The sequence below is a fragment of the Pelophylax lessonae genome, assembly GCF_965119305.1.
Source record: "Pelophylax lessonae genome assembly, chromosome: 1".
NCBI classification, from domain to species: Eukaryota; Metazoa; Chordata; class Amphibia; order Anura; family Ranidae; genus Pelophylax; species Pelophylax lessonae.
The window spans coordinates 784,389,099-784,409,206 of record NC_138768.1 but is presented as its reverse complement, the minus strand read 5'-3'; the positions used below and the strand labels follow the sequence as shown (position 1 = coordinate 784,409,206).

Here is a 20,108-nt window from a genome sequence, read left to right as displayed (position 1 = left end):
GCCCCAGCAAGCACAGATATACCTTGTAGCATGTTTAAAGAAAAACTATATTACATTTATATTTTCTTCTGAAATACTGTATACAGTGGGTACGGAAAGTATTCAGACCCCCTTACATTTTTCACTCTTTGTTATATTGCAGCCATTTGCTAAAATCATTTAAGTTCATTCTCCATCCTCATGAATGTACACATAGCACCCCATACTGACAGAAAAACACAGAATTGTTGACATTGTTGCAGATTTATTAAAAAAGAAAAACTGAAATATCACATGGTCCTAAGTATTCAGACCCTTTGCTGTGACACTCAGGTGCACTTTAACTCAGGTGCTTTCCATTTCTTCTGATCATCCTTGAGATGGTTCTACACCTTCATTTGAGTCCAGCTGTGTTTGATTATACTGATTGGACTTGATTAGGAAAGCCACACACCTGTCTATATAAGACCTTCCAGATCACAATGCATGTCAGAGCAAATGAGAATCATGAGGTCAAAGGAACTGCCTGAAGAGCTCAGAGACAGAATTGTGGCAAGGCACAGATCTGGGCAAGGTTACAAAAAGATTTCTGCTGCACTTAAGGTTCCTAAGAGCACAGTGGCCTCCATAATCCTCAAATGGAAGACGTTTGGGACGACCAGAACCCTTCCTAGAGCTGGCCGTCCGGCCAAACTGAGCTATCGGGGGAGAAGAGCCTTGGTGAGAGAGGTAAAGAAGAACCCAAAGATCACTGTGGCTGAGCTCCAGAGATGCAGTCAGGAGATGGGAGAAAGTTGTAGAAAGTCAACCATCACTGCAGCCCTCCACCAGTCGGGGCTTTATGGCAGAGTGGCCCGACGGAAGCCTCTCCTCAGTGTAAGACACATGAAAGCCCGCATGGAGTTTGCTAAAAAACACCTGAAGGACTCCAAGATGGTGAGAAATAAGATTCTCTGGTCTGATGAGACCAAAATAGAACTTTTTGGCCTTAATTCTAAGCGGTATGTGTGGAGAAAACCAGGCACTGCTCATCACCTGTCCAATACAGTCCCAACAGTGAAGCATGGTGGTGGCAGCATCATGCTGTGGGGGTGTTTTTCAGCTGCAGGGACAGGACGACTGGTTGCAATCGAGGGAAAGATGAATGCAGCCAAGTACAGGGATATCCTGGACAAAAACCTTCTCCAGAGTGCTCTGGACCTCAGACTGGACCGAAGGTTTACCTTCCAACAAGACAATGACCCTAAGCACACAGCTTAAATAACGAAGGAGTGGCTTCACAACAACTCCGTTACTGTTCTTGAATGGCCCAGCCAGAGCCCTGACTTAAACCCAATTGAGCATCTCTGGAGAGACCTAAAAATGGCTGTCCACCAACGTTTACCATCCAACCTGACAGAACTGGAGAGGATCTGCAAGGAGGAATGGCAGAGGATCCCCAAATCCAGGTGTGAAAGACTTGTTGCATCTTTCCCAAAAAGACTCCTGGCTGTATTAGATCAAAAGGGGGCTTCTACTAAATACTGAGCAAAGGGTCTGAATACTTAGGACCATGTGATATTTCAGTTTTTCTTTTTTAATAAATCTGCAACAATGTCAACAATTCTGTGTTAACTTAAATGATTTTAGCAAATGGCTGCAATATAACAAAGAGTGAAAAATTTAAGGGGGTCTGAATACTTTCCGTACCCACTGTATGTGAAGGCATTTAGCTTAAGAAATCTAACCTAGTTTATATTGATAAATGTGCAAGATGGCAGCCATATTTACTCATTTTAAATACAGGTTCTGCTTGCTTAGTAGTGCTACTTAGTAGCTTTGTCTTTCCATTCTGGGGACTGGGTGAAAAAAGGCATTATTAATTGTATCTCTATGATAATTATCTTAGTTGGCAATGCTTGGTGAATTATGTAAAATCAAGAAAGAAGGAAAATGTATAAATCTGTATATGATGTAATGCAAAAAAATCAAAGAACAGTGCAGAAAGCATGTAATTGGAAAGTCACATTAAATATTACTTTAAGGTTTTCTTTCCAATGATAGCTGACCTATATGTCATTTTTTACTTAGCTCAAGGAAGATTTTGGGGTGGCCGATTCTGTATTCCTATAGCTAAAAAATAAAACAGTAGGTAGATTTTATTTAAATTCCCTGACAAATCCTTTTTCTTCCTGTGTACTTTGATGGCACGATATCCTCCCCAGAATTTACACCTCTGCCTCTTCTATAATAGAGCAAAATGATTATGTATCTCCCTTGTAGATTTTTCATTATCAAAAAGTAAGAGCAGAATCCAAGCAACATGAGTGTGACAGCCATGTAATGGCTCAAGTCGGGTTCATACCGGTAAGTTTGGAATTGTAAAGAATACATCTTACCTCCAGAGTGCCTGGTAATTATATAAAGCAGTCGGGGGGATAACTACAGACAGGTAATAACTCAATAACAAAATATAATTTTGGATGGACTAACTCGTTAAGAGATGCAAAAACTCTTTGTCCAAGAAGTTCCAAGAATTTGCAGATTTGTTCTGTGATGTTAGCATGCCCACATACCTGGCCACTTGTGGTAAGTGTATAAAGCACTCCAAATCTATTTTGGACAATTTTACCCTTACATTCTTCCACATGAACATTTTATCTTAACCTGAAATCCTGCCAACAGCCTCACAGAGCCTTCAAGGGGTCAACTCAAAAAATGTTAAGTGGAAATACTACGATATAAGCTCTTGGGAAACCAACAGGCTTATTTGTGCAAAGTGCATGCTCTCTCTGTTTTTTTTTATTTTTTTATTTTTTATTTTACTGATCCAAACATTACCCTTAATTTGTTTTATCTCATGGCTTTGCAACAATGTATCACAAACAGCAAAAAATCCCATGACCAGACAAAGTATAATTTGCACAAGTATGACTTAAAAATACTGGATCAAAGGCTTTTAAGAAATAGGTATCTGTGTAGAAAGTTCTCATTTGATATAATTATACCCTAGTATAATAATTGTAAATAAAACAATGCCATCATTTGTAGACTCTTGTCCTGTGCAGTATCAAGTTCTCGGATGGTTTGGTGGCCTATTGGGAAACTTGTTGTGCTGGGTTCTCCGATTTGGTCTCTTGATTTACAGGTGGTTTGCTGTTCCAGGGGCTATTGTTTCCCAGTGCGGGAGAGTTGTTGAAGTCTTCTTCATCATCCATACCATTAGCGGCATCATATTGTGTGTTTTCTAGTCTAGTGATAAGCCTTTCATCTTCATCTCCAAATTCGCCTCCCATCAATGTTGGTTCTCCTACCACCATCACATCCTGTGAACAGCACAGACCATTATTATGTGGGTACCTTGAGGAAAGACAAAAAAACTACCGATGACTGAATGTGGGAGTGGAAGAATACTGACTTATAAAAGAGCAAAGGCATTTCAAATGTAACAGATTCGATTTAATATGAGTAGGATCTTTGACCAAAAGCACAAAGCTCCCTGTTTTTACATTTAGCATTGGAGTGACTATGACTCACACTGCCCACACAACTGATACAGTCATATATTGCTCACGGTAAAGGAGCTGCCTGCTATTAAAGACAACTATCATGGTTTGTTCTGTAATTTTACATATACATTTATAGCTAACCGGGTCTTCTTTTCCTAGCATTTTTCCCACTGTGTATGATCAGTGCATCACATGACGCTGATAGTACTCTATTATGTTGTAAATAGTTGCTCAGCAAGCTGTACTTTCAAGAAGTCTAAAAAAATCTCAGAGTCTGGTTTTGTAATTCTTAAGTAAACATTTATGTCACGTTCAATTTGAGTCCTTTCCTGGCTTCGGCCTTTAGGAATAAACTTTGTTAATAGTACTGCACAAGTGCACCTTAAATAAGAGTTTATGAAAGCTAGGGCAATTAGAACAAAGTAAAAGTAGAGTTGTTACTCACAGTAGCTTAGCAATTTCATAGTACAGAGTAGGATACCCTATTGCCTGCTATGGTCAACAGCTCTACATTTACTCAATTTTGTCTTTGTCTTTTTAACATTCAGCCACTCTATCAGCATGCCCCTTACTCCTCCCTGGTCTACCTTAAATCTCTGGTGTCTAAGGTTCAATGTTGGGCAGGAAGCAATAGGGTAATAGGGGGGCTAGTGGACCTCAAGAGGTGCTGTTACAAGTAATGGCTTGGGTGCTTGTTTTAGTTTTTACACAACCTAGGCAACATGGAGGGCTAGTGGACCTAAAGGCAGTTTCAAATTGAGCTATATCTCATTTTGCTCTATGTACTTATGATGTTCTTCACCTCACTTCAACTCACAAATCAGTTTTTAATAACTAAGCATAGTCAAACTAGATTTCTGTAACTGGATGTTACTGGTTCTTACACTTTTTGGGTCTTTACCGTGCTCAATATAAATAACTCAGTTTTAAGTAGAAACTGGCACATGGTTGAGGGTAGATCCCTCCAAGAGGTACTGGTTCTAACCTTCAGCCCATGAGGTACATTTAGCTCACATTTTTGCTAAACTGCTGTAGCACCACCTTTTGCTGGATCATTCGTCAGTATGTAAAGTGGACAGCACAGGCTGACTTTCATCACTTTTCTGTATGATGTCAGTCTAAATATATGACAATTTAGGTGGAAGGTGTAGGTTTTAAGAGAAAATAGTGGGTGGTTGACCCTGCTGACATCTACCCAAAGCGGAGAAAGACATGTACCCAGAAAGAAGCTTTCCACTTTGAGTTGATGCTGCTTTATAACTTGCAAAAAATCTAGCAGACACAAGAGAAAAAACTTGTGTTGTCCAATACAAAACCAGTCTAATATTCCATGATAATTCCAATGATTTATCAAAAATTTTGAAATAAACATCACTAATGAATGTTTAAGTAGCAGGACTTGCCTGCTGCAGGGGAATTAACATGGAATAGTGACTGGTTTGGCATAACAGGCCCTTAATATTGCCTGGGCCTATTACTTACCAAACCGTTTCGTATTCCACGATAATTCCTCCTGACCCGTGTCTTATCTCCTATGCATTTTTTTGTAGGGATGAGCTGTAAATAAAGGAGGATTCGTTAAAGGAGAAATTTAGATGCAAGTGACACATTTGCAGTTAAACATAGATTGATATTTATGACTTAGTATGACATCAAAACAAGACTTGCAAAATATAGCGTTTAGTTAAAGTTCCAAATGGGACAGCTATGCTAACCAATTTACTATATGCATGCTGTGCTACTATGTATGACACAGGTCACAATTTGTGTGCTTAGATGATCCTGTCAATGCATCTCAGGTGCTACACAGCAAGGAACACACACTCTCTATAGGTAAATCAACTTGTAAATCATTTTTTAACTGAAGTTATTCAGCAATAATTTAGATTCAGTTAAAGGACCAGTCCAACCAAAGCTGTTGTCTCGGTCATTAATAAATATTATAGATTTAAACCACCTGATATCTTATATCTCTTGGGTTCACTATTGGCCATATCTTTGCACGGGATACCCCATGTTGGAAACTTTTTGGCAGTCTAGCAGTGTACAGGACCCCGAAAACCAATCACTGCCTTCAGGCTTTCTAAAAGCGTAAATTGTTGATTTCCCTCCTCACTACCTATCTCAGTTTCTGGGACCTTCTAAATTCCAAGATAGCACAACCACCCCCCAAATGACCCTTTTTCGGAAAGTAGAAATCCTAAGCTATTTGCTGAGAGACATGTTGAGTATTTTGCAGATCTCGCTTTTTGTCACAAAGTTTTGTAAATTGAAAAAAAAAAAATTTATTTTTCTTTCTTCGTTTTGCAAAACAAATTTGAGCTGCAAAATTCTCTCTATGCCTCTTAGCAAATACCTTTTGAAAATTTGTCATTTGGGGGGATTTTTTGCTATCTTGGCATTTCATGGGCTCCGAAACTGTGATAGGTAACGAGAAGTGAAATCAACAATTTACACCCTTTGAAAGCCTGAAGGCAGTGATTGGTTTTTGAGGTCCTGTATGCGGCTAGACTGCAAAATAGTCTCACACGTGGTATCCCCAAGTTTGTGAGAAGCAGCAGAATGTATTTTGGGGCATTGCTTCACATATGGCCATGGCATGTTTGAGCAATATATCATTTAAGTGACAACTTTGTGTAAAAACCCCCCCAAAAAAACAAAAAAATATTTTTGTCATTTTCCCGAAACTTGCTGCAAAATATAAAATATTCCATGAACTCAACATGCCATCTTGAAGTGTCTACTTTACAGAATGGGGTCATTTGGGGGTGGGGGGTTGTGCTATCTTGACATCTCAGGGCCTCTGAAACTGTGATAGGTAGTGAGGAAGTAAAATAAGAAATTTACGCCCTTAGAAAACCTGAAGGTGATTGGTTTTCGGGGTCCCATACACAGTTAGGCTCTCAAAAAGTCTCACACATGTGGTATCACTGTACTCAGGAGAAGCATTAGAATGTATTTTGAGCAATATATCATTTAGTGACAACTTTGTGTAAAAAACAAAACAAAAAAAAAAATGTTTTGTAATTTTCCCGAAACTAAAATATAAAATATTCCATGGACTCCACATGCCTCTCAGCAAATCAGTGTTAATTTCGTTGACTAAAACCGACTAAAACGTTTTCGTCGACTAAATTAACACAATTTTAGTCGACTAAAATACGACTAAAACTAAAACAATTCAGATGACTAAAATACGACTAAAACTAAAATGGCATTTTAGTCTTAAGACTAAAATACGACTAAAACTAAAATGGCATTTTAGTCAAAAGACTATAACTAAAACTAAATCAAAATTTGCTACCAAAATTAACACTGGTGCATGATCAAAGCTTAATACCATAAATAATAACATATTAGATTTTTCACTCCAGGACCAGCAGTAGTATACAATGAGTTTGGAAATTGTAGAGAAATGCTTAAATAATGCATTACAAATTACAATTGAACTACACCCATTCGATTATAGATGACTAAAATTAGTTTTAGTTGACTAAAATGTAGGACGTTTTAGTCGACTAAAATGTAGGACGTTTTAGTCGACTAAAATGTAGGACGTTTTAGTCGACTAAAATGTAGGACGTTTTAGTCGACTAAATACGACTAAAACTAAAACACTTGCAGAAGACTAAAATGGGACTAAAACTAAAATGCCATTTTAGTCCTAAGACTAAGACTAAAACTAAATTGAAATTTGCTGCCAAAATTAACACAAGCAATAGCTTGGGGTGTCTACTTTCCAAAAAAGGGTAATTTGGGGGGTGTTTGAACTGTCCTGGTATTTAATGCCTAATATTAGAGGCTTATGCCACGGATCACCCACTCTTCTAACCACTTGAAGACCAATCTTTTTCTGACACTTTTTTGTTTACATTAAATTTTTTTTTTTACTAGAAAATTACTTTGAACCCCCAATCATTATATATTTCAAGCATGGACACTACAGAACAAAATGGTGTGTTTTGCAATTTTTTTTGTCACACGATATTTGCGCAGAGATTTTCCAAACGCAATTTTTTGGGGGAAAAAAAACACTTTTTTAAAATGTAATTCACAAATACACTATATATTGCCCAAATGTTTGGAACAATATAAAAGATGATCTTATGTCGAGTACATAGATACCAAAAATGACATTGCGCATGCCCGTGCAGCGGCAACAAACTACATAAATTTTTAAAAGCCTTTAAAAGTCTTTACCGGTTATCACTTTAGATTTACACAGTCTACTGCAAGAATTATTGCCTTTGATCTGATGTTCACAGGGATACCTCACTTGCATGCTGCAATCGCTGTTTACATATGACACCAGACCTATGATTGCATTCGCCTTTGCGCGCAAACACGGGGGGGGGGGGACAAGGGTGCTCAAATTATTATTTTTATTATTATTATTTATTTTGCTTTTTGATTTTATTTTGACAAGTTCCTTTTCATTTTTTTTTTTTATTTATAATTTTTATGTTATCACAGGGAATTTAAGTATCCCCTATGATAGCAATAAGTAGTGACAGATACTCTTTTTAAAAAAAGTTGGGGTCTATTAGACTCTAGATCTCTCCTCTGCCCTTAAAGCATCTGACCACACCAAGATTGGTGTTATAAGATGCTTTCCCCATTTCCCAATGACACTGTTTATATCTTGCAAAACTGAAGTCATGAAATGCTCGTAGCTTCCGGTATCTTCGGCCATAGAGATGATTGAAGTCCTTCTTGTCTCCAATCAGCTCTATGGTCAGCTGACAGAGGCACCGGCTGCAGTCTCGGGTTACTCGGTGGGACAGGAGAGCCCGAGAAAACCGTGGAAGGTGGTGTGGGGTCCCCTCTCACTGCTTATAAAAGCAGTCCAGTGGCTAATTATCTGCTGTGATTGCTTTTACATTAAAGCCAACCACTGGCTATAAAAAACTATACCAAGATGCAGGCATCATCCAGGTATGACCACTCAAAGTCCAGTGACGTAGATGTACCAGTACGTTGCTGGTCCTTATTGAGCATGTAATTTAATCTTTTTTTTATGCAGCCTGTGGGCTAAAAGAAAAAAGAGAACCTAACAGATTCCTCCATTCACACTGATCGATGTGGATGAAGAAATCTCTGCCAGAAAGTGTGTGGTATGCCCACCATTAGACCTCCCAGCATCCACACACTTTTAATGATGGGCATACATGCAATGTTCTTTTTTATTTTCATTCATCCCATGGGCTGAAGGAAAAAAAAAACATAGCAGATTCTTCCATTTGCATTGATCGATGTGGATGAAGAAATCTCTCCCAAGAAAATTGTTAAAAAATATATGGCGAAGCATAGGGAAGATCAGCCCTCTGTGTCCACCCCATCCCCTATGCTTCACCATATATGCTCTTTTTTTTAACAGCGGTGGTGAAATCACCTCCTACAGTGCTGCAATCATTGATTTATGTATGAATATGCTGAGAGAAAACGCTGTTGCTGTCAGAATAAACAAATCAGTGCTGCAGCTGATGGGCGTATCTGCAAAGCAAACAATGGTTAACAATAAAACACAGTAACAATAAAACATTAGAATATAATAGTATACAGTGCAGTAAAACAATATAATGGTGGTATCTGCAAAGAAAACTATGGTTAACAATGAAAAACACAGCAACAATAAAACATTACATTATAATAGCATACAGTACAGTAAAATGGTGGCATCTGCAAAGCAAACTATGGTTAACAATTAAAAACATTAACAATAAAACATTACAATATAACAGTATATTATAAAGTACAATAAAAGTAGAAAGAGTAGAAAAGTAGAGTAAGAACAGAAAATTAACTCAATAAAATGACAATTGTTTTGGCTTATTTGTTATTTTTTACATTTAAAAAAAAAAAACGTTTGTAACTTTTTTTACAATTTTTTTGCAACTGTGTCCAGGCTAGGGTCTCTCAAAATGCAATAAACATCTAACATATTTCGAGACCCTGTGTGAAAGTGTGCCCTAGACTGTGCCATGCTGTACCCTATACTAATACTCTGTTAGTTTGTGGTAGAGATGAAAAAAAGTCCCCAATGCAGAGACCAGATTGGCCAGGACAGGAGGGACAAAAAATCGGGTGTCACGCCTATATCCGCGTTTTCTACAGATGCAACATCTTCTTTGGGGTGCATTTTGGGTAGGGGCACTAGAGAGGACATCCAGAAATGCCTCTCATGCAGCCGACTCACTGCATCTGGATTGTGAATTTGGGCCACAGCACCTTCTGGATACAGAAGGGCTGTGATGATCTCTTCCTGGAATTTTAGGAAGGATCCACTTCTTCCTGACGTTTTGTATCGCACATAAGCGTTCAGCAGAGCCAACTGGAATAAGTATACAGACACTTTTTTTTGTACCAGCGTCTGGCCTTACGGGCAATTAAGTACGGCATCATCATCTGGTCATTGAAGTCACCCCTCCCATGTTAAGTTTGTATTCGTGGACACAGAGGGGCTTCTCAACAACACCAGTCGCCAATGCAATTTGGACTGTCGTATCTGCGTAAATGGAGGACAGAACGAAAATATTCCATGTGTCCTTCCACAAGCAATTTTTTACACTTCAAGCAGGCTCTCTCCGCCCGTCTGAGTCTGGAATCTACAAGCCATTGGGGAAGCCGCGGCGATTAGGCTGCACGGTGCCACATGTGCCAATTCCAAAATCAAAAAGGTGACTAGAAAGTAGCACGCTTCTGTAATAATTGTCCATGTATAAATGGTACCCCTTTCTGAATAAGGGTGACACCAAGTCCCAAACAATCTTGCCGCTGCTCCCCATGTAGTCTGGGCAGTTGGGGGGCTCCACATTGCTATCTTTGCCCTCGTAAATCCAGAAACTACATGTATAGTCTGTTGCCTGTCACAGAGCTTATACATCTTGACCTCATATCTGGCACACTTGCTGGAGGAAACTGTTTAAAAGCAAGGTGGCCAGAAACAGGGACTAATCAACGGAGATAGCTTGTTGGGATGTATACAAGGCTGCAAACTTCTGGTTGAAGGGATTTACAAGGGGCTGAATTTTGTAGAGACGACCATATTCCGGGTCACTCTAAGGACTGTCACTAAAGTGCATGAACCGCAAGATTTGCTCGTATCTAGTCCTGGCCATGGTAGCAGAGAACACGCGCATATGATGAATTGAATCAGTGGACCAATATGACCGCAACTCACTCTTTTTAGTAATGCCCATGAGGAGGGATAGACCCAGAAAGGTTTTAAATTCAGAAACATTGATACGTTTCCATGCAAATTCTCTGGCAAGGGTCAAATTTGGATTTGCGGCAATGAATTGATCGGCATATAAATTTCTTTGGTCCACAATAGATCTGTTTAGATCCTCTATGAAAAACAGCTCCTAAAAACCAAGGATAGTAAAGTCGGCCACCTGAATTCCAGGTTGGCCAGTAAATGGGGGAAGTACGGGTGTTGCAAAAGTGGTGGGCTCCCAATCAGGATTTGCGAGCGCATCAGGAAGGACACTATGGGCTCTACGGGCCTGTCTTCTAATTCTTGGTGGCTGCAGGATATTACTTGTGCTAGCCACCGCACCAGCTTGAACTGCACTTATGGGAATCGCCACGTCAGCAAGTGTTACTGCAGTGTTGGTTTGACTATGACCAGGATGTACTAGGCTGCTGATGCTCCACCTCAGCAACAGAAGAACGGGGTCAGTAATGCCTGACCTTAGCAGGGACCACTACTCCGTCATCAGAGCTATCTGTCAGGGTGCCATTGCTCTCTACAGGTTCGAATACTGAGCCTGTTTCTGACAGTGAGGCTTCAAATGGGTGCTCATGTTTAGGTGGAAGGTCCACTCCTGTTAGTATGTGATTGGGGTCTGCTGCATCAGTGTACAAAAAGGTAATGTTGGGAATGAAATTAAACTTATTTTTTATTGAACCTTTGTGTCATTTACATCAATGCACCTTTTCTGCCCTTGACATCAGAACACATTGCATTGTGATGCTTTTGTTTACAGGGTTCTTTATAGTTTAAGCAATGGTGGCTCTAGAAGCTTTTAATCGCTGGGGAGAGAAAATGACCACAAAAAAACAATTTATTCTTTTTATTGTAAAATTATTTTCCTGGAGTCCATTGAGGGACACAGGAATTCTTAGAATCTTTAGACTGTTGGGTTATAATGCCTCTACAGACAGTCTAAGAATTTTTACGTTCCTCAATGGACAATAGAGAAATATTGTCTCTGGGCCAAACAGATTTGCTTTTAATTGAAATGTGGTTTACTATGAAAATACTAGTTGAAATTTCTATATATTGTAAACAATCTAAGGAAGAATCTATGAAAATTCTCTTCTGGAGTTTACATAAAATAGATTTTTGTTCCTTATTTTATATTATTTTTTTGGATGGAGCCATAATTGCTCATCAAAAATTTTGTACTACCTGCTTACTAGTACTGAACAAAAATGGTATGTTTAGGATGATATAATGATGATAATTGTCTATAATGGAGTTAATACACTAAAAGATAATAGGCTGTTCACTTAATAAAGTGAATGTTGACTTTGAAAATTGCTTGCTTACTTTACAGAGTTAATGAAAAAGGTTGATCCTGTGTTCGATTTGAATACCAAATTTTGTGTAAAGCCGGCCACAGACAGTTCGAATCTCGGCCAGTTCAGCAGGATCCAGCCGAGATTCGTGTGTGGGCAGGCTGAATGTGCCAAGTTGATCGATCAATCAACTTGGGGACAACCAGCCTGCCGGATTCACTTGCGATTATTGCTAGTGGCTGCTATAGCCACTAGAAATAATCACTGCCTTCTCCCAGGGGAAACGGCTTCCCCCACCTGGAACAGACAATTGCTCTGCTGGAGGGATGCCCCTGTTAGCCCTATCTGTACTGTTGGGGGAATCATGCAAACTTCTTTCCTGTAACCTGTAGTTGCAGGAAATAAATTTGTACCATCTATGGCCTGCCTAAGGAAAATGAAGAAAGCAGGAATTTTGCTAACACATGATTGGTTGATTATGGTGACACTTTAACTAAGCTCAGTAAACAATCTCTATTTCTTTAGAATATCAACCTCAAGGACTCTAGCTGACATCCTTTAGCTCACTGATTTCTTTGTAAGCATCCTGATTGACTTTTGTAGACATATAGAGGTAGAATCTATGAATATGTGCATCAAATACTATCTTACAAACATGGCACAGAAAGCAAACAAACACAATTTACACTGACATCACAAAATACAGACTTGCTGAATGAAATGTGAATAAAGTCATACTGATACTTACAGGTACTTGACTGGACAAGTTGAGGCTTGCATTTGGTAGTTTCTTCTTCGAATATGTGCTGTTTGTGTTGTTTGCTGTACTGCTGGTGGAGTTTTTCCTTTTCCGCCTTTTGGTGGTTGTCTGTCTTGTTGGTTCTGCTGTTGGGATATAAACATCAGTACGTTTCTAGCAATTGTTTTATGTGCTTATGTATCACAAACATCAATGATACTTAGATATGATACCTCAATAAAGGTGAAATTCCTCCAACACTTACACAATCTGATTACTAAATGAAATTTTCTGGTTATTTAAAATGTGGAATCCTATTCTTAGGGCTCATACATACTGGGCTTAAAAACCACTTCTTTTACAGGGACTTGACTTTCTTTTCAGTCTGTTAAAGCACCTCCATGTTCAATACACAGCCATTGTAATTCATATGCTAACTGGCCTGTAGAAGAAAGATGGGCACTGCGGTCTGGTTACATGGTCATTTCCCAGTTCTGGCTTCAGGGTAGAGGAATGACAGCTGACAATGCATGCCCCATAGTAAGCCTGTGGATGATGTCACAACCCAAGCATTGTAGCCGTTTTCGGCGATCTCTCCTCTGCCCTGAAGCCAGCCGCTGGGGAGATCACGCAACCAGACTGGAGTGTACAGGGATTAGGTAAGTATACACATCTTTCCTGTACAGCAGGGGTGCTCAAGTTTTTGAAGAGCAAGGGCCACTTAAGTGATTTAGTTACCGGTCGCAGGCCACAATAAAATGAAATGATTCAGAATTTAGAATTTTTTTTTTTCAAATAGCATAATAAATATTTTAAACAACAATCAGGATCATCATTTTCCGTGGGATCAATCCCTGTTGGATGCTTACCCACTGTTTATTCACATTCACAAAAAAGAAACTGATTGGATGACAGTGGTGTGAACATTGACTTTATTTACTTTTTACATGGACTTAATGTCTATTTCAGCGGTTGCTGGAGGAAAATGGAAAAGATAGATTCCTGTTTCTGCTGCCCCTCATGTCCCAAGTGTAAAACAGAAGGTAAAAGGGGGGCCGCAAGGGCCCCCTGGAGAATGGGGCGGGGTCGCCATTGTAATACCTGATGCTACACCAGTGGTTGGGGATGTGTGGTAAAAACATGTCTTAACTATGAGGTTTTACTGCCCCCCCCACCCCCAAAACTATAAATGCAAACAAGCTTATTGTCCTGAGCCCCCTATAAGGCTACTTTAACACTGAAGTGCTGTGGTTTTCCCCCAGTGTGGGTGCAGTGCAGTGCTCCGGCAGCTTTCCTACGGGTTAGCTGCGCTTTGCCATAGAGTTCCACTGCATGAAGCAGTTTCCATGTGCTTTCAGAAAGTGCACCAAACCCACAGGATTAAATAGAAGTCTATGGTTCAGGGCAGCTAACCCGCAGGAAAGTCACAGAAGCACTGCACTGCTCCTGTGGATCAGTGTGAAGGCAGCCTAATAATTGTTAACCCTTTTATAGGTGCTAAGATACCCATTGCAAAAGAGAAGCATATGTGTTGTTTAAAAAAAAAAACTGACCTTCTTTTTCTCCTACAGCTTCTGGTGGCATCTCACTACATGCTGCTAGAAAGGTCCCACGCAAAGTGCACTTGGTACCACTCTGCCTGGGATAGGAGCAGGCACTACAGAGGAAGCATCAGCTTATGCAGCTCCTGCTCCCTCTGCTGCTGGCACCAGTTCAATGCACTCTTATGCTCTAGGATGGCGGATCGGCAACCCATTGATCACGATCTGGGCTTACTGACTCCCCATCTCAGAGCATGGGCAATGCGCTTCCCTGGTCTGAGGCCATGGGCCACATCAGAGGCTCTGTGGGCTACATGTGGCCTGCGGGCCATGGGTTGAGCACCCCTGCTTTACAGGCAAGTTAGTATAAGACTTAGAATGGGAGTGGGAACAGGTTTAAGATTAGACGGGTTAAGACCGGACTTCTGCTTTAAATCAACTGCTTCACAAATCAAAAATTCTGTTTTATGATAGTGGGTGAAGCCATGCACATTAATCCTTTATCTGTCTAAACCTAAACTGTGAAGCTATTATCTATCCAGCACATGTTCCCACTGTACTAAATATCCCCAGTGCTTTTTCTAATTTAGTATACTTTGTAGTAGTAGTAGTAATAGTGTGATATCATTTGTTACGATACTATAATCTGCAATGATGTAATACCTAGATATAGATTAACTAATTGGCTAAGCCATACCTGGTGGTGCTACCATGCGCTGCCATTTCTGGAACAGACAGGTTTTCAGGCAATCCCGAGGACTTAGGTTATATGTTTTGTGTCTGGACATTAACTCTTGCATTGGCTCCAGTATTACACACAACTGAAAAAAAAACATAGATACATAAAATGAATTATCAGTCTGGCATTGTTCATGTACACTATCATACTCACAACAGTTCGTGTATGGGGGGATTTATCAAGTAAGACATAGGGGCTGATTTATTAAAACTGGAGAGTGCAAAATTGTGTGCACATGTTCATGGTAGCCAATCGGCTTCCAACTTCAGCTTGTTCAATTAAGCTATGAAAAAAAAAAAACCTGGAAGCTGATTGGTTTCTATGCAGAGCTGCACTAGATTTTGTACTCTCCAGTTTTAATTAATCAACCCCATAGTATCTATCAGATCCGCAATCTTCTTATGAAATTTTTTAACATCTGCTGGAAAACTGACCGCTGCAATATTAAATGAGCTCCCTCCTATATCACATTAAACAGGCAGAAATGTCAATTTTTCAATTTCCTACTTTTTTCAATACAATGGTATATAGTTTTGATTTAAAGATATTTTATGCAAATTAATTTCAGCTTGCACAGTATGTTTGGGGAGCATTGGGGACCTTTGGCTTGAGTAGCAAACACAGCCAAATATAAGGGTATGTCTCTGCAGGCAAAAGTAAATGTACCATACAATAGGCCCAATTCACAAAGCACACGGATATGGTGCTTTATTTTAGTCATGTGACTGTCATTTTCAAATCTCATTGGACTTGGCTGAAAGTAAGTGTCGCTTTTTGTAAATAAATATCCTTTATCATAGTGAGTTAGCTTTGTGAAATTAGCATAAAGTGTCCTTTGGTATCTCACTGATTGGTGGCATTAGTGGCATCACTAGGGTTGGTGTCACCTGGTGTGGATAAAACTTGGTGTCACCCCCCCAATCATATTTTTCCCATATAACACTGCATATAATGGCAATTGTAGTGCCGTTAACAACTATCAAGCAACTAGCAAATTTGAATACCAGTATGATATCATATGAAAATAATAGAACTCAAAGTTTAAACTTTTAAAGAACTATGTGTGAAGTGACACCAGGAGCAGGACAGAGTAGTAGACACTGGGCAGGCTAGTGCATTGGGCTCTCTCCTGTCTAGCCTGCCACAGTGCCCTGCAGGACGCTGGGCAGGCTTGTTTTGGGTCATGGCGCGCACCCCAAACTGGCCCCCTGTAAATGATATGGTCAGTGCTGACACGCCGATCTGTGTTGGTGACACCAAGGCCTGCCGTTAGAAATCACGGGGCCCTGTACAGTCTACCTTACAACCCCCCCTTCACCCAAATGAAAAAGATTACAATTTTATTACATTCTTTTTTCCAATATTTTTAAAAATATGTTTTTTTTTTTACTATTTAAAAAATATTTTTTACAATTTTAAAAATTATTTTTTACAATTTATCTTTTACATTTTTAAATGATTTTTAACAATTTAACTATTTTTGTTTGGGGGGGGGGGGGCTTGGATGAAGTATCAAGGATGGGTATCATAAACTGAAGCATAGTAAACACAGTTTGCTATGCTCAGTTGTCAAAGGTCACAGGAGCGATCAGTACCAATAAAATACAGTAAAACCTTGGTTTGAGAGTAACTTGGTTTAAGAGCGCTTTGCAAGACAAGCAAAATTTTCAAATAAATTTTGACTTGATATATAAGCGATGTCTTGATATACAAGTAGCCTCAAGTCACAGCTGAGTATAAAAGAGAAGAGAAGCGCCTCTAAGTGTAGCAATATGGTTAAATTTAATGAAGGTACAACATTTAGCAATTCACATGGTTGATGATTGGAACAGGCACATCTAAGGATGCAGGCATCAGGGGTAAAGCTGTCCACATAGACCATCCTCCGCACCGTCATCTACGTCATCCCTTCCATGCTGCCCCTCGCTTTCAGATCGCTTTACTGCAGGGTGGTCTTCCCGGTCAGGATTACAGACTAGCAGCCGGCGATGCAGAAGATGGTCTATGTGGACAGCTTTACCCCGGATGCTTGCATACTTAGATGTGCCTGTTTTATTCATCAACCATGTGAGTTGCTAAATGTTGTACCTTCATTAAATGGAACCATATTGCTACACTTAGAGGCGCCTCTCTTCTCTTTTATACTCTGTAGCTCCTGCTGGATTTTGCTTCCAATCCCCTTGTGGAAGCGGTTATTTGTGGATGGACATTTTATGGTTACACAACCTATCGCAATGCTATAATCTTTTTATATGGACTATAAACTGAAGGACTTATGAATAAATGGTTGTGGAACGAATCATCTGAGTTTTCATTATTTCTTATGGGGAAATTCGCTTTGATATAAGAGTGCTTTGGATTACAAGCATGCTTCCAGAACGAATTATGCTCGCAATCCAAGGTTTTACTGTACATATTTACCATCCCCTTTCCTTTCTCTCTATCCGCCTGTGCACCAATAGCAGCTGCCAGGAGAAGGAAGCCAGCAGCAATGCAGGAGGACGAGGGGCAGCCCGGACTCACAGAGGGGAATCAGATGTGGGCAGCACAGGGAGGGGGATTGGTGTGGCAGGACGGGAGGACAATTACAGGACAATTTGGCTAAAGCTGCATGCATTTGCCCCTTCCTCCAGGCTAGTACATATAAGATAGGTTTGTCCATAAGTAGAGATACTCCCTAATTCAGCCCTAGATCAAAGTGAAATGTAACAAAAATGTAAATTTAAGCTTCAATGTGTTTCAGGGGTCCAAAACCATCCTGCTCTCCAGGGTTTGGGATTGTTAGCAATGTGAAGGGACTAGAACTAAACCGGGCCTTTAATGGTATTTCTTCCAGTGTAACTACAGGTACAGGTCTACTTTTTTTGATTGACTTTCTAAACTTTATTGGAATAATGTATCTAGATCTTTTAGCAGTGGTGTGGTGCTTCAATTTCCATTTTTTGTTACATTACACTACAAGCCAAGGAGCACTGACTCCCTGCTTTCCCATCGTATATTATATACCATGTTGGACTGTAGCTTCATTATATTACTATATATATATATATATATATATATGTATATATATATATATATATATATATATATATACACACACGCACACTATATTGTCAAAAGTATTGGGATGCCTGCCTTTATACACACATTACATTTAATGGCATCCCAGTCTTAGTCCGTAGAGTTCAATGTTGAGTTGGCCCACCCTTTGCAGCTATAACGGTTCCAACTCTTCTGGGAAGGCTGTCCACAAGGTTTAGGAGTGTGTCTATGGGAATATTGGACCATTATTCCAGAAGTGCTTTTCTGAGGTCTGACACTGGGGTTGGATGAGAAGGCCTGGCTCGCAGTCTCCGCTCTGTGTGTATATATTATATGTATGCATTGATCACTTGAATCTCAATTCGATACACCAGCAAATGGAATCCCATCTACCAGCTGGAAGGCTGGAGATATCTAGAGTCTAATAGACCCCTGATATCTCCTTCAAGAATACCTATCTGTAAACTGCCCCACTGGTGCATGTCAGCCCTTGTGATTGTACAAAAAAGTTGGGCCACTGTACAAATTGTGAATAAAAACAGAATGCAATGATGTGGAAGTTTCAAATTTCAATATTTTATTCAGAATACAACATAGATGACATATCCATGTCTAAACTGAGAAAATGTATCATTTTAAGGGAAAAATAAATTGATTTTAAATTTTATGGCATCAACACATCTCAAAAAAGTTGGGACAAGGCCATGTGTACCACTGTGTGGCATCCCCTCTTCATTTTATAACAGTCTGCAAATGTCTGGGGACTGAGGAGACAAGTTGCCCAAGTTTAGGAATAGGAATGTTGTCCCATTCTTGTCTAATATAGGTTTTTAGTTGCTCAACTGTCTTAGGTCTTCTTTGTTGCATCTTCCTCTTTATGATGCACCAAATTTTTCTATGGGTGAAAGATCTGGACTGCAGGCTGGCCATTTCAGTACCCGGATCCTTCTTCTACGCAGCCATGATGTTGTAATTTATGCAGTATATGGTCTGGCATTGTCATGTTGGAAAATGCAAGGTCTTCCCTGCAAGAGACAAGGTCTGGATGGGAGCATATGTTGTTCTAGAACTTGGATATACCTTTCAGCATTGATGGTGCCTTTCCAGATGTGTAAGCTGCCCATGCCACACGCACTCATACAACCCCATACCATCAGAGATGCAGGCTTCTGAACTGAGCGCTGATAACAACTTGGGTTGTCCTGGTCCTCTTTAGTCCGGATGACATGGCGTCCCAGTTTTCCAAAAAGAACTTCAAATTTTGATTAGTCTAACCACAGAACAGTTTTCCACTTTGCCACAGTCCATTTTAAATGAGCCTTGGCCCAGAGAAAACTTCTGCGCTTTTGGATCATGTTTAGATTTGGCTTCTTTTTTGGCCTATAGAGTTTGAGCTGGCAACGGCGCATGGCACGGTGGATTGTGTTCACCGACAATGCTTTCTGGAAGTATTCCTGAGCCCATGTTGTGATTTCCATTACAGTAGCATTCCTGTATGTGATGCAGTGCCATCTAAGGGCCCGAAGATCACCGCCATCCAATATGGTTTTTCGGCTTTGACCCTTACACACAGAGATTGTTCCAGATTCTCTGAATCTTTGGGTAATATTATGCACTGTAGATAATGATAACTTCGAACTCTTTGGAATTATTCTCTGAGAAACTCCTTTCTGATATTGCTCCACTATTTTTCGCCACAGCATTGGGGGAATTGGTGATCCTCTGCCCATCTTGACTTCGGAGGGACACTGCCACTCTGAGAGGCTCTTTTTATACCCAGTCATGTTGTCAATTGACCTAATAAGTTGCAAATTGGCCCTCCAGCTGTTCCATATATGTACATTTAACTTTTCCGGCCTCTTATTGCTACCTGTCCCAACTTTTTTGGAATGTGTAGCTCTCATGAAATCCAAAATGAGCCAATATTTGGCATGACATTTCAAAATGTCTCACTTTCAACATTTGATATGTTATCTATATTATATTGTAAATAAAATATAAGTTTATGAGATTTGTAAATTAGTCCATTCCTTTTTTACTCACAATTTGTACAGTGA

General features: G+C 39.8%; 1 protein-coding gene across 5 annotated transcripts in view; it reads right to left on the bottom strand.

Annotated features, from left to right (window-relative positions):
* Positions 1 to 2,606: 2,606 nt before the first annotated feature.
* Positions 2,607 to 20,108, bottom strand: part of LDB2 (LIM domain binding 2) — a 645,842-nt gene continuing 628,340 nt past the window's right edge. The window contains exons 6-9 of one of the 5 annotated variants that reach the window (XM_082259241.1): positions 14,968 to 15,091; positions 12,739 to 12,872; positions 4,950 to 5,024; positions 2,607 to 3,284 (exon numbers count right to left, since the gene is read on the bottom strand). In XM_082259241.1, coding sequence (XP_082115367.1) covers positions 3,054 to 3,284; positions 4,950 to 5,024; positions 12,739 to 12,872; positions 14,968 to 15,091 — 564 coding nt within the window. In that variant the 3' untranslated portion in view covers positions 2,607 to 3,053. Of the gene's footprint in view, positions 3,319 to 4,949; positions 5,025 to 12,738; positions 12,876 to 14,967; positions 15,092 to 20,108 lie in introns of all 5 variants that reach the window. The other 4 variants (XM_082259240.1, XM_082259243.1, XM_082259242.1 and 1 more) reach the window with 4 other exon arrangements.